This window comes from Tribolium castaneum, chromosome 9, assembly GCF_031307605.1.
Source record: "Tribolium castaneum strain GA2 chromosome 9, icTriCast1.1, whole genome shotgun sequence".
NCBI classification, from domain to species: Eukaryota; Metazoa; Arthropoda; class Insecta; order Coleoptera; family Tenebrionidae; genus Tribolium; species Tribolium castaneum.
Genome location: NC_087402.1, coordinates 3,129,435 through 3,142,738, shown reverse-complemented (window position 1 = coordinate 3,142,738; position 13,304 = coordinate 3,129,435). Strand labels below are relative to the sequence as shown.

The following is a 13,304-nucleotide window of genomic DNA, read 5'->3' as shown; positions in this document are numbered from 1 at the left end:
TCTTATCTTTGGTTTGCAAATCTTTTTTTCAATAGAAAATACTGGGTAGTGATTTGAGTTTATTTCATATGGAACTTCTTTGTTCTAATAAGATTAATTTAGAACCGTATATTTGCTAAAATAATATTTCAGTTACATTATGGGTGTTTCTTTTGGTGTTATAACAAATGACGTAAAGTATGCAACTCTGACTTACAAAGAACTGATAAACATGGTGTTTCGAAGTGATAAGTATAGAAAATGAATTATGAGGGGATTAGGACTTCATGATTACGAAGAAACGAAGTCGGGTAAATATTTTTCTTAAAATATTTCCTTTGAAAAGCTAAGCGCAAGGAACAGCCTTACTTTTACAGAAGGCTGTGAAAAAGGATTGTTATTAGGTTAAAAAAACACAAATTGCGGTTTTGATTTTTTATTAATTAACTATGCTAACATAAATATTCTACATAAACCCTAACTTATAGATGTAAATCAAAATTACACCAAAAAATTGTACATCTAAGCTAATCAACCAGACGATTCAATTGTGATGGTCCCAAAATCCTTCTTCATTAAATCGCCAGAATAAAACGAATTGAAGTCCAGCCTGTAGAACGATACATTAAACACTTGCATCCATTTGATTTGTTAAATAAGCTCACCAAAATACGGGAAATAAATCATCGAAAGGAAGAAAGGAAAGGAAAATTAAATTTTTCTTAAACTAATTGGTGAGGCAATGGTGAGTATAATCGAACGAAATAAACATATTTACCTGTATAACAAATTAAAGAGCCTGTCGTGTTCACTGCTATCCTTGTTTAAATTATTAATCTGATCCAGCAAGTTTACCAAAGCGACTGAAAATTGTACGTCGAATAGAGAAATTCTTTCCTTGAAGCTTGGCGCTGTGGAGGCGTGGCTTGCACTGTCTTGGAAGGCTTTCTCATTCTAAATCAACACAAAAATTATTGGCGATGTTATAATCACACTACACAAAAATCTAGACATGCAGCATTCAACATCTTTAAAAAATACTTTCATATTTTTTATACCGTAGATTCAAAAACAAAAAACATGTTTACCAATTTTTTGAATCATTCGGTATAAAAACAAAGGCTACAAAATGTCACTGATCAATTATTATTATAGACACAACAATAATTTGAACAAATTTATAGAAAAGCGCTAATTATGTAATAGCGCCACATGCTGAGAAGCAAATACCTGATGAAATGATTCATACATAGAACTTGGTAATGAACCAAGTTCAGCTTCCACAAAGTATTTCTGCGTCCTCTATAAAAAATCAAGGGCACGAATCAATAATTTTGTAAAAAATCACAGCTTTCGTTTCTAATTACCTCAGAGATTGATCAAATGTAGGAAAGTGATTAAGGGAGAATTATTAACAAACCTGCATAAATTGACAGAAATCCACGCAAATTGCCAAAAGCTTGGTAACCGTGCGAAGAATCGGAGGAATTGTGAGCATGCAGTCCTTCAGACAGCTATCCAAAAAATCGCGATGGCAAAACAATATTTCATCGACGTTGTTGACCTTTCAAAATTAGAATTAGTTTGCCGTTTTTATTTTAAAAATCTTACTTTGGAAATTTTTTGCAGAAATAAGCACCAGTGAGGTTCAATCACCTCCACCATCATATGATATTCCAAATTCTGAACGCAATGTAACATCCTCTGTCGCAGAGCAAAGGCGGCCCTATAGTGCTGCGCATCGTCAAAATGGAACTTTTTCGCAACTTTATTGCACTTCCAAACTTGGCAAATCATTCTCTCCACATACTTGCAATAGAACAAATGCCTAAAAATCATCTGGTAACACGCCAGAGATTTTCTGTTCAGAATCAAAGACAAGGGCCAGTGCACTTCGTAACTGAACGAGAACGAGTCAATAACGAGAAGTTTCTGGCGCTCGTAGGCGGTCCGAAAGTCTGGAACACAAAATTAATCCCAATCCAGAAACACACTCAAGCACCTTGCTCCATATTTGTCTGAATTGTGAGTATTTTCATCATTTGAAATTGCAGATCATAGGGCAAGAGCTCGGTCCTTAAATCGTCCTTGTATGGGTCGCTCACTGCGCTTGACAGCCTCAAAGCCAGATCCATCAGCGATTCGATGCGCCCTTGAATCACATCGCCAACATCTTTACTCAGTTCTTTTTCACACAAAGTGAGAAACGTTACGATAAAATCGCCCTGGTCTAAGAGAAAATAGTGTTTGACGGATCTCAGTCTCCCCAAAAGATCCTTTTCCTTCACAACTAGCTCGAGTAATGTTTGGCTTGCAAATTTATACGCATTTTCGATCGCTTCAATGTAGTGCTTTTCTTCGATTTTGTAAAGTATTGGTCGTATTTTATTTTTCACAGGCTTGCCTGGAAAAAAACTTGGCGATTGATTTTTACGTAAATGAGTCAAATTACCACACTGTCGTATTACGTTCAAGTATTTTCCAGCTTTTAGAATTATGTCCGAGACTGGCTCTAAAAATTTCGGGATCTTTTCCCGTTCTATTGAGTATTTTTTATCCCAGTAGTCGGCTGAATAATCGACCGGCATGTCTTCCTTCTGGATGACTTCATTGTCTTTTACCAGAAACTAAAAGTCGAAGTAAAAGTTTTAACTGCTTTTCTTTGAATTCTAGCTTAATAATTACGTTCATTTTATTTACCAGCTTTAATCAATCACACATTTTTTTTAATTAGAAAGTTGTTACGCGATTATTATGAAAACAATTTTCAAAATATTTCCAAATTCCGTTTATTCGATTGCCAAACAATTATAAGAAGATAAGAAAAACAACAGTACTTTAGACTTTTTTTTTATTTTTCTTTGTAAACAAAACCACGCAGGTGACTTCAAATATCCAAAAATCGTGAGAAACAAACGCATTTGTGGCAGTATTTTTTTTGTTCTAATTATTTTTTTTTCATCGTAAAAATAAATCTGTATCAGAGTGTTCATTTTTTTCAGAAAATAAATAGTAATTAAAGCTAAACATTTACAAACGGCATTATTTACAAAAATTGTAGATGTTGAAATTTTAAAAGCTCAGCTTATGAATAGTCATGACAAAAGATAATATTTCACGCTTCTATCTTCATTTTCTTGGTAAACAAAGCCAAGCAAATGACTTTAAATATCCAAAAAATAGTGACGAACAAATAGTATTTGTGGGACTTTTTTTTTAACGACACAATTATTCAAAAAAAAATCCAGAATGGCAGTGCATCAATTTTGATCACTTTCACCCTAAAACAAAAATGTTTTTCGACTAAAAAACATACTTTTCTGGAAATAATTTTCAATAAAGATAAAAAGTATTTTTTGTTTTATCATTTTAAATATTAGTTATTATGTTATTAATAATACGAGTGCGAAAACACAAGCTCAACACACAAAGTTCGAGGGCTGACGTATTGGAAAACTTCAAGCGTTTTTGTATGAGTGTTACTCAATTTTTTTTTCTTTTAAAAATGTTACCTCACTGATTGGATCAGAAATAATTCCTCTGTAAATCCACATTCCCAACATTTTCATATACGGAACACACGCAGCCTCCATCAGACTAACACAACGTTGTTGTGTCCTTTCATCACCAATTGACCCAATTATGTGATCATGTAGCAAACTTAAAACTTTTCCCCCTTTGGCATCCGACTATAAATTACAAATTAAATTTAAAAATAAATTGTCACGTAGTTACTTTGCTGATCTTAGTCGCAATGTTTGCTGTAATGCCAAAAGGCTGCAACCGCTTCTGTACATAAAACCAAAGTTTTTGCAAATTTAAGTTATCAGCTTCAAATTCATCCTGAAGTTGGGTGACATAAATCTGAAAAACAACTTTGCAAAGTCGCTAATTGTGGCCTTCAACTTACTAGATGTTCTTTCAAAATCGCGCTCATTTCTTCAGCTAAGGCGTTATTAACTTGCCCAAACTCAAACCTCAACTTTTCTTCGGCAAACCTCTGGATTAGCGAATAATGACTGGCGATAGGCAAGATTTGTTTAACAAGTTCTTGCAGAGGCAGAGGTACATTATCGTTTATTTTAAAGGTTCTAGGGGCGTAAGGATCATTCAGCTCCTCTGCTTCGATGTAACAGCCTGGTATACCAATTAATACAACTAACAGATCTTTAATCAGGATGTTTTCTTGAGACACAACTGGAACAGCTGGACAAATAGTACTACAACTTTGCGTTGAAAAATCGCAGGATAAAGTCGGCCGTCTCTGGACCCAAGACGTAACAGAAGGGGTGCTAGCCCTCGGAAGATTAGTACTAGTGTTGAGAATACTGCTTGAAGAACACTCTTTTTGCGACCGTTTTAAAGCCTCCCGACGTAACCGATTCCTAACTTGTGGCAAATCGTCCCGCGTTATTTCGGTTTTTTGCTCCGAATGCTTATCCATTTTACCTAACAAGCTTCTAACACTACTATCTTGAGATATGTGATACAGAAGCTGAACGTACGGCCCTAAACAATCCACACTGGAAATTTCACGTCAACTAAAATGCAACCAGTCACAAGACCTCACTTTTTCTGCTTTAGATCTTCAAATTTCAGTAGAAATGGTTCCGAATTTTTCAAATCTTCGGCAATACGTTGCACGTAACTCTGTATTGCCACTTGTGAACCTGAACATTCCTTGCCGGTGCTACTGCTGATACTTTTTTGTAACGCTTCTACAAGTTTTTCGGGGGGATTTTTTGCACTATATGGACAAGAATTAGGTTTTTTGAAGCGAAAACAACACGTGTACGCACCCCAAACAGTTCAAAAGTTCCGCAACCAAGTGCTGGAGCTTAAATTCGCTCATTTTGCCGATAATACTTGTCAAAAACAATTAACCTAACCTAAGAAACATTTGAAATCAAAAACAAGATGAGCGCGTCGATTTTTCAAAATTGGTGTATTTTTGGTTGACTGACTTACAGGCGTTTCAAATCAATAAAGGTTGAAAAACTGACGAAAAAAGTACCAAAAGGGTGCTAAATCAATTTTTAATACTTCCATAGCTCATTTTGGATAATTTTACATCATAAATTGGTGTAATTCGGGATAAAATTTCGCGTTCAATACCTAAAACCACGCCCATTTGGTGTTCGTCTCAATTCGCGAGATTCCGGATCAATGGAACAATCAACAAATCAAACAGCTGATCTAACCTAAAATGAATTAAGTTAAGTGAGTTTTTAAATCTAATCTAGCGAAGTGTGTTTCGAATAATGCCTAATGAAGCTCGGTATGCGTTACTATACAGTGATTACGAAACTTCCACAGTTTTGCGTTTGCCTTTTGAAAAATTTTCGATTATAACCGTGGGTTTGCCGTTGTTTGCTTTCCTGTTTTGCATTATTTATTCGGTGATTTTTCATTTCGAAACCGCCACTTACACCCATTGTCAAGTGTTTAATGTTTTACCGTCCATTTCTGCGGCTATCGGAAATTTTTCACCACAACGACAAGTCTGGCAAACGGCTATAGTTTTACATGCTGTGCCAAGATTCTCGATTGCCTTTGTTTACCTCCAACACCACCAAAACGTTTTATACCAAAATGACCAATGGATGGGGGCCGTCGCATGTGTTCTTAATGTTGTTGAAAACATTTCGTTGATTATACTGTCTTTTTGGACCTCATCTCAGCACTATCGTAAACGTTTTTTACGAGAATTTTCCCCTTTATTTTGTTAAAAATGTTTTAGCTGTTCATGAAAAAGCCTTCATCACCTTTATATTGATGTCGGAGTTTTATATGATTTTAATTTACATTCTCCAAAGACGTTGTAAAAAGCGCCACAAAGAAAGTCTGAAATGGAAGAAAAGACTACTCATCACAAACATATCATCTATTTTAGTAGCAACGTATTGCTTTTTAAGGCACAACTCATATTGTGAGCCTTATGGTAAGTAGTTACTTTTTTTAATGCTCCTTTAATTTTCTGCATTTTAGTATATTCTGGTTTTGCCTTGGCAGAATATACAGTAGTATTAACAAATATGGCGTTCCACATGACTGCTTATTTAGATTTTAAAAATAAAGATTTGGTGGTCTATAGGTACGGTGTTGCTTTAACAGAAAGATAATATTTAGTTGTATAGCTAGTTATACAATAAATTTTTCGTTGTGTAGGAAAGTATCAAATGGACATACAGATTGTATATTTGTAATTATTGCCCACACACCAAAACGATATGTATTCGAAAATTTTACTTTCTGGATCTTCAAAACGTATAACTTTCCCAAAAATGGCACTTACAGATTTTAGATTGTAAATTGTAAGTTCGTGATCTACGAGTTGATTAAATGAAATGTCTTCTACGTTTTGAACGTTTTTAACTTGTAATAAGATAATATATTCTGCATGTACACTGCCTAAAAATCAAGTGCACACAGTTTATTTCAACAGCCAAGTGGTGGCTGGCTGTGCACTTGATTTAGATTACAAGCTGAAGATATTTTTGACGAAATGTAAGGTCGTAATATCTTCGAATTGTTCCAGTAATGTAGCTATTCCTGCATTTCAAGTAATGAGTGTGGTTTAAATGTTACTCTTTTGTCCATTGTATCTACTTTTTGATGTTACAATGAAGAGCACATTTTATACTTCGGGCACAGTAGAGATTTACTACTTAATTCACAAGGGTTGCAGTTTAATGTTGTCGCGAAAAAACGACCAAATTTTTTCGTTTCGAACTTTTTCAAATTTTTAGTGACAAAAAGACGTCTAAAAATAGAATGTTTTAGGCACTTGGTATGAAAGTACTTATCTGTGTGAATGTAATCTTGTAATATAAACGTGCTCAGTTGTGATATGTATTTTTGAGAAGCGAAAGATTTATTATAAATAGACGAAATTGGTATTGAAAACATATCTTGTATTTTTCAAATAATTATTATGATTGAAAAAAAAATCGGGACGGAAAACACGAAACGGTGTTAATATTTTTAGTAATTATGCGATGGACGCATTTAGTGTCAAATTTTGAAGAACAAAAAAATTGATGTCTTCACCACCCAACTTTGTTTTAAGACGATGTGATATGAGTTTGTGCTTCCGAAGGAGCAATTTTTTTAATGTCGGTACATGTTTATATCAGTATATGAATAATTGTGATAAAAAATTGGTTATTTATGCATTTCATTTAAGTTTTACGGATGGTAATGGTTGTAAACAATGATATAACTTAAGGAAATGTCTCATTATTGTGCAGTATTTTTGTCTTAAAAAACTGTTTTTTTTTCAAATGTTTATTATTTCACATTTAAGTGATGTGTTACTGTTAATACGTTGTTAAACTCGACTCTTTCTAATTGTACTATTCTTGTACGTAGCTACCTTTTATTAAAAAAGTTATTCTTCAGTTGTGCTTTTATTACATTGTTCCCCAATTAAAAAAAACAGTCACTAATGCAACAGTATTTTATTTATATAAGAAAATACAGTTAAAGTATTTTTAACCTCCGAAACCGTCCACTTTTCGTATTTTGTCATGGACCATGTTAGCAATGGCCAGAGAACTAGTAGCGCCAGGGCTTGGTACAAACCTACAATTAATAATCCGCTTGTGTATTCCCTTGCCTTCGAATATGTCGAATAAAAAATCATCAACAAATTCCCCATCTTTGGTCACAATCTGGCCTTGCAGGGCGGTCGGTCCCGGAAGAATATCGTTTTTTGAAATCATTGGTAAATATTTATTTAATACGGCAGTTCGAAAATCACAGGAAACTGCCTCGGTCACTTGGTGTAAACAAGTTTGGAGGTTTTTCAAAAACAAAAAACCCACATTTTTTGAAAAAATCTTGCTACGAATGTAAGTCACATCAATCGCAGATTTGCTGAAAAATGCAGCGAGAATAGTGTGAAACTAATTGGGTTAAATATGTACTCGTAACTGTCCAGTTTTAGTGCCGGAACGGCACTTGGTCCAAGAAGGACCTCGCCACCGACAGTGGGACTAAAATGGATGCCTATGAAGGGCATGTCTATGTGCGGGATCGCGTAAATGTTGGTTTTAACAAAGCGGTTAAGTCTCGGATTAAGTGTGTAATAATTGACCCGCAGGGACACATTCTCGTAACCTTTGTCCTTCTCTGGGTCAAAAAGCGCCCCTGAGTACAAACCGAGACAAGTAACGACATACTTTGCCAAAAAACTCGCCTCCTTATCACTCTTAATCAGAACGGGGTGCGAAGCTTCGCCCGACTCTTTAACACATTTTGCTTCAAAACCGAAAAATATATCCCCACCTTCATTCTCAAAGTCTTGTCCAAAACTCTTCGTCACCACTTCCCAGTTAACGTTGCCACTGTTTGGGGACCAAAGCGCTTGTAAACCCCGACAGTAGGGTTGAATCTTGGTTACACTTTCCCAGTCCAGGAGTTCTATACCTGGCACTTTATTTCTTAAGCCTTGTTTGTACAATTCTTTTAGGCGATATTTATCCAAAGTATCACTCGCGATAATCAATTTGCCGTATCTCTTGACTGGGATTTTTTTCACACTGCAGTAATCGTAAATAAGTTGTGCGCCTTCTACACACAGTTTAGCTTTCAAAGAATTGGTTCGGTAGTAAATACCGGCATGTAGCACCTGACTGTTGTGGCTGCTCTGATGCCGAGCTAGAGCTTCTTCTTTTTCCAATAGTGCTATTTTGGGTTTTTTCATTTTCTCTTTTAGAGTTTTTGCGATAGCTGTGCCAATAATGCCTCCGCCGATTACAACAATGTCATACTTGAGAACACTTTTGCACCTAGTTGAAGCACCGATTAATTTTTTTTTTCAGACTTTAAGTGCCTCATACGCAATAATTAGTTTTGTTGGTGTTTACCTTAGTGATTTTTGGTGCAAGTTTTTAGTTTCCAATACGTGGGGAGTTCGTAATAGCATCATAAACTAGTAATGTTAACAGTCAAACTACCTGACGTAAATAATTGACATCGACTTGACAAAAAAAAAGCAACATTAGTAGCGACGCTTTTGACGACTTTTTTTCTTCTATTGCTTCAGAACTGGCAAAGGGACTACCAGATAAAGCGATAGATCCCATAAATATAATGATGTTTCATTGTTCAGATTTAGATTCTAGAGTAAATTTTGCATTCTCTGAGGTTTCCTGCGCTACAGTTCGCGATATTATAAATAACATGAAATCTAGTAACTCTATAGATATATATAACTTAAACACTCGTATTATTAAGTATATTAAAGATCTTATAGTGTCTCCTTTAACTCGTTTAATTAATTTTTGTATTACTACTTCTATTTTTCCAGACTGTCTAAAAATAGCTGTGGTAATACCACTCTTGAAACAAGGGGACGTTAACGTTGTTAATAACTATAGACCAATATCTTTACTTCCAATTTTTTCCAAAGTACTTGAAAAAGTCTTATACTTGCAATTAGTTCATCATTTTGAAGTCAATAATCTATTCACAGACAGTCAATTTGGATTTAGACAGGGCCGAAATACAATTAGTGCAGTTACCAAATTTGTAAAATATATGACAGATTGTTTGGAAGAAGGAAGCTATGGTATAGAAACTTTTCTTGACCTCTCCAAGGCTTTTGACTGCGTTCATCACCACATTTTATTACGAAAATTATATTTTTATAACTTGCTACCTAGTAGTTGTAAATGATCATTTTTAAGCAACAGATCACAGCTTGTAAGACACAAAGGAATTGACTCAGGCAAAAATAGTGTTGAATTAGGAGTGCCCCAAGGCTCTCTTCTTTTTATTATTTATATAAATGATTTTTCTTCATATATGGAAAATAAAAGTATACATTTTGCAGATGATACAACTCTAATGGAAAAAAACGAAAATCTGTCTACAGCGTTAAAAATCGTAGATGATGCACAGTCAAAGGCTTTGTCTTGGTTCGAATCCAATAAATTAACATTAGACAAAAATAAAACAAATACATTGGTTTTTTCATTAAAGAAAAAAATAGATTTTGTGGAAGGATCTACAAAATTTTTAGGAATCTTTCTTGACTCCTCTTTGAGGTTTAATACACATTCAGAAAAGGTTGCAAAATTACTTTGTAGTGGTATTTTTGCACTTCGCAATTTAAAAGATCAAGTTCCTCCTGAAACTAAAAACTGCATTTTATTCATTATGCCAGTGTCACATCAGTTATGGACTATTAGTATGGGGTCATTCTGCTTCCATCTCTACAATTTTCAGATTACAACGTCGAGCTATCCGTATAGTAGGAGGTCTAAAATATAGAGAAGACTGCAAATATGTTTTCAGGAATTTTAATATACTTACTGTTCCTTGTATGTATATTTATCAGTGTTTAAATTATATAAAATCTAACATAGAGAATTTTAAATCACATAGTAACATTCACGAATATAGTACACGTCACAGAGATAAAATTTGCCTACACAGTATTCGCTTAAAAAGCTCCGAAAACGGCACCGGAAACCTAGGAATAAAATTTTTTAATGCGTTGCCTGATGATATTGCTAAGCTAAAGACAAATAAATTTAAAAAGATACCTCTGTAAAAAAGCTTTTTACTCATATGATGAGTATTTTAATGATTTTAAATGTGATGTTATGTATTAACTTTGTATATATATTATGTTTGATGATTGTATTTTATGTCATTTATGTTCTTGGTAAGCCCTCTTATTGACTTGTGTTATGACCAGTGTAGTCTTTAAACATTAATAAACATTATTATTATTATTATTATTATTATTAAAAAAGCTTGACGCTTCGTAATTAATTTATGATTTTTCAAGGCAAGGGCAAAACTCAAACGTAAAGAGAAAAAATGCGTTTTGGAACTAATTGCTTTATTGTGTTATTATTCACACTGTTGCGCTTTTGGCAAACTCAAACTCTTTTTCGAGCCGGTCTGCTACCATTTTGGCAATCGCCAGGGAACTGGTAGCCCCCGGACTGGGGGCATTCCTGCAGTGGAGAATCCTCTTCGCAATTCCCCCTTTCCCCAAATCAAACACAAAATCGTCCACTAAATTACCATCGATGTCTAAAGCCTGCGCCCTGACCCCAGCCGGCCCGCGTTTGATATCTTCAGCTCTAACTTCCGGAATATACTTTTGCAAATCCTTCAACTGCAAACGACTGAACGCCGACTTCATAACTTCTTGCACACCGTATCCTACATTTCTGAAAATCAGTTTCTGGAAACCACGGTAGGAAAACGCATCAACTAGTTCCTTCATGTTGATGTCAAACCACCTAAAAGACACACAATTGCTACCAAGCAATAAAGTGTGGCCACGTACGTGTAACCTTCTTTTCTAAAGGCTGGAACGGCGTTTGGCCCAAGCCAAACACTGCCATCCATTCGGGGCGTGTAATGTACCCCCAGAAAGGGGAATCTGGGATCAGGGACCGGGTAGATGTTGCCCTTCACCATGTGGCATTTTTTCGGGTTGAGAAGGAGGTATTCCCCACGGATTGGGACAATCCTGGGGTCACGAGAACACCCAGACAGCTCGGATAATTTATCAGAGTACAACCCACCACAAGTTAGGACGTATTTAGCATTCACCGACTTGCCGTTTCTGGCAGTGATGGTTACAGGAAACGCACCATTTGTCGACTCTTTAAAACCATTGACCTACATCATTCCGCAAAATAAACGATGTTACTTTAAACGATTTAAAAACCTCAAAATCAAAAAAGATATCGCCTCCGCTGTCCCTAAAATCCCGCCCGTAATACTCCGTAACCAACCCCCAGTCGACAATCCCCGTGTGCGGGGACCACAAAGCTTCAACCCCTTGACAGTACGGCTCAATTTTCTTAATTTCCTCAACGCCTTTCAGTACTTTCAAGTCGGGCACTTGGTTCTGGATGCCGCGTTCGTGTAAATCAGCTAATCGTTTTTGTTCTAAAGCATTCGTTGCGACGATTAGTTTGCCAACTTTTTTGTAAGGTATTTTTTTGGTGTCGCAGTATTTGTAGGCCAAGTGCAGGCCTTCCACGCAAAGTTTGGCTTTGAGTGAGCCGGGCTTGTAGTAAATACCGGCATGGATGACGCCGCTGTTGTGGCCACTTTGGTGCACGGCTAATTTGTGCTCTTTTTCCACTATTGCCATGCGGAGATTTTTGTGGCGGAGGAGGATTTCGCGGGCGGAGGCGGCGCCCACGATGCCGCCGCCGACCACCACCACATCGTATTCGTTGCTAAAATAGGAGGGATTTTTTATCAAAGAACTGACGAAATTCTAAGGAATGCGAGCGGGATTTTGAATTTTTATGTGCAAATTGACTTCTACTAGAGGACCGCTTGGACCATGTCATTATCTCGTGACATCGATTTTGCGTGAATATAATTATTAAAATTCAGGGCTTCATCCTTGAAGGGAGACAATAAACTCACCTTTGGTTGCTCTGTTCGCTTGTGGAAAAAGTGGCGTTTAAGATTCTGCCAATATTATTTGAATAATGTACAGAAGTCAACCTTCTGGTACTATGTAAAATTTCTTTACCAATTCTAGACATAATTTTTACATAAAATTTAATTCCCGTTACTAGTATGCACCGCTTATTCCCTACACTTTCACTGTTCACAAATTAATAAAAAAGGGGTCACTAATAAATCTGTGTACACAAATACTGTGGGTTTAAGCCGCTAAGCTGCATATTCATTTTACTCATTTGACATTGTCGGATAAATGGCATATTATCAGTTATCACTTTATTAGATGCAAAAATTCCAATTCTGAATACTAGATATGGGAACAATGATTGCAAGCCAAAAAAACTGACAAGTTACGGATTGGGGCGTTATTGGGTTTTTGTAATTAACATTACAAATATGTAAAGATTAAAAAAAACATTATTAAATAAAAAATGTAGGTTAACATTTGACCTTACAATGTCACGTTTGTCACGAGATGATAAAAAAGCTTCCTACATTCGCATTATTGTTTACGTAATTTTGCTGTTTATGGCTAGATGGCAACATCATTATTTGGATTCCGGAGTCAAAAATTACGAATTACAGAGTTTATTGGACTGTTTTTTGAATCTCGATAAATGTTTTTTGATTTTTGTTTTTATAAAAATCATCACTGTTTAGAATCCATAAGGTTCGCATTAAAGCATGGTCGGTTAAAAGAGGTTTGACTGTAGTTACGTTTGTAAAAAAAAATTCTTGCGACACCTGTGTTTGGAAGTTTTTGGAAATCGAGCACAGACACGTGTGTAAATAGGGCGTCCACTCCAGTGTATAAAAATACACACAAGGTGGCCACTATTTTAGGTGCGTTCTCTTGATCTTATTCTACA

The 13,304-nt window shown here is 35.6% G+C and overlaps 4 protein-coding genes and 1 long non-coding RNA gene across 8 annotated transcripts; 2 read left to right on the top strand and 3 right to left on the bottom strand.

The window, feature by feature from the left end:
- The first annotated feature begins 31 nt into the window (after positions 1 to 31).
- Positions 32 to 1,749, top strand: LOC135267058 (uncharacterized). Its single transcript, XR_010335308.1, has 3 exons — positions 32 to 290; positions 468 to 724; positions 1,609 to 1,749. It is a non-coding gene; the product is annotated as an uncharacterized LOC135267058 (long non-coding RNA).
- Positions 400 to 5,071, bottom strand: LOC663489 (gamma-tubulin complex component 2). Of its 4 annotated transcripts, none has more exons than XM_015979456.2 (13): positions 4,948 to 5,071; positions 4,779 to 4,868; positions 4,550 to 4,726; positions 3,890 to 4,502; positions 3,715 to 3,843; positions 3,492 to 3,668; positions 2,432 to 2,606; positions 1,982 to 2,383; positions 1,591 to 1,937; positions 1,400 to 1,543; positions 1,210 to 1,281; positions 758 to 933; positions 400 to 589 (listed from the first exon to the last, which is right to left on the bottom strand). In XM_015979456.2, exons 2-13 carry the CDS (start codon positions 4,829 to 4,831, stop codon positions 511 to 513), a joined length of 2,544 nt encoding a protein of 847 aa, XP_015834942.1. In that variant the 5' UTR covers positions 4,832 to 4,868; positions 4,948 to 5,071; the 3' UTR covers positions 400 to 510. The 4 variants fall into 4 exon arrangements, with proteins under 4 accessions (XP_015834942.1, XP_064214751.1, XP_064214750.1 ...); XM_064358681.1 differs by adding an exon at positions 645 to 706 and having other exon boundaries at positions 4,779 to 5,053; XM_064358680.1 differs by having other exon boundaries at positions 4,779 to 5,053.
- A 29-nt stretch (positions 5,072 to 5,100) lies between these two features.
- Positions 5,101 to 7,379, top strand: LOC663467 (post-GPI attachment to proteins factor 2). The gene is made up of 3 exons (XM_969510.4): positions 5,101 to 5,667; positions 5,720 to 5,920; positions 5,968 to 7,379. Exons 1-3 carry the CDS (start codon positions 5,241 to 5,243, stop codon positions 6,099 to 6,101), a joined length of 762 nt encoding a protein of 253 aa, XP_974603.1. The 5' UTR covers positions 5,101 to 5,240; the 3' UTR covers positions 6,102 to 7,379.
- Positions 7,380 to 7,424: 45 nt separating this feature from the next.
- On the bottom strand, positions 7,425 to 9,573 carry LOC663451 (L-2-hydroxyglutarate dehydrogenase, mitochondrial). Its single transcript, XM_008193526.3, has 3 exons — positions 8,850 to 9,573; positions 7,908 to 8,771; positions 7,425 to 7,857 (listed from the first exon to the last, which is right to left on the bottom strand). The coding sequence occupies exons 1-3, from the start codon at positions 8,909 to 8,911 to the stop codon at positions 7,473 to 7,475; spliced, it is 1,311 nt and encodes a 436-aa protein (XP_008191748.2). The 5' UTR covers positions 8,912 to 9,573; the 3' UTR covers positions 7,425 to 7,472.
- A 1,240-nt stretch (positions 9,574 to 10,813) lies between these two features.
- Positions 10,814 to 12,915, bottom strand: LOC663434 (L-2-hydroxyglutarate dehydrogenase, mitochondrial). The gene is made up of 4 exons (XM_008193654.3): positions 12,394 to 12,915; positions 11,678 to 12,197; positions 11,291 to 11,628; positions 10,814 to 11,243 (listed from the first exon to the last, which is right to left on the bottom strand). Exons 1-4 carry the CDS (start codon positions 12,513 to 12,515, stop codon positions 10,850 to 10,852), a joined length of 1,374 nt encoding a protein of 457 aa, XP_008191876.1. The 5' UTR covers positions 12,516 to 12,915; the 3' UTR covers positions 10,814 to 10,849.
- Between the last annotated feature and the right edge of the window lie 389 nt (positions 12,916 to 13,304).

What these genes read in the sequence shown, in the direction of transcription:
- LOC663489 (XM_015979456.2), bottom strand. Translation starts at nt 4,831, where the DNA reads ATGAGCGAATTTAAGCTCCAGCACTTGGTTGCGGAACTTTTGAACTGT. An exon ending in TTTCTGATCCAATCAGTGAG is followed by an intron (nt 2,607 to 3,491) that starts GTAACATTTTTA and finishes TTCGACTTTTAG; the next exon opens with TTTCTGGTAAAAGACAATGA. An exon ending in TTCTGCAAAAAATTTCCAAA is followed by an intron (nt 1,544 to 1,590) that starts GTAAGATTTTTA and finishes TAATTTTGAAAG; the next exon opens with GTCAACAACGTCGATGAAAT.
- LOC663467 (XM_969510.4), top strand. Translation starts at nt 5,241, where the DNA reads ATGCCTAATGAAGCTCGGTATGCGTTACTATACAGTGATTACGAAACT. An exon ending in GACCTCATCTCAGCACTATC is followed by an intron (nt 5,668 to 5,719) that starts GTAAACGTTTTT and finishes AAAATGTTTTAG; the next exon opens with CTGTTCATGAAAAAGCCTTC. An exon ending in CTCATATTGTGAGCCTTATG is followed by an intron (nt 5,921 to 5,967) that starts GTAAGTAGTTAC and finishes TCTGCATTTTAG; the next exon opens with TATATTCTGGTTTTGCCTTG.
- LOC663451 (XM_008193526.3), bottom strand. Translation starts at nt 8,911, where the DNA reads ATGATGCTATTACGAACTCCCCACGTATTGGAAACTAAAAACTTGCAC. An exon ending in TTGCACCAAAAATCACTAAG is followed by an intron (nt 8,772 to 8,849) that starts GTAAACACCAAC and finishes TGCTTCAACTAG; the next exon opens with GTGCAAAAGTGTTCTCAAGT. An exon ending in CTAAAACTGGACAGTTACGA is followed by an intron (nt 7,858 to 7,907) that starts GTACATATTTAA and finishes TGCATTTTTCAG; the next exon opens with CAAATCTGCGATTGATGTGA.
- LOC663434 (XM_008193654.3), bottom strand. Translation starts at nt 12,515, where the DNA reads ATGTCTAGAATTGGTAAAGAAATTTTACATAGTACCAGAAGGTTGACT. An exon ending in AGCGAACAGAGCAACCAAAG is followed by an intron (nt 12,198 to 12,393) that starts GTGAGTTTATTG and finishes CTCCTATTTTAG; the next exon opens with CAACGAATACGATGTGGTGG. An exon ending in ATATCTTTTTTGATTTTGAG is followed by an intron (nt 11,629 to 11,677) that starts GTTTTTAAATCG and finishes GGAATGATGTAG; the next exon opens with GTCAATGGTTTTAAAGAGTC.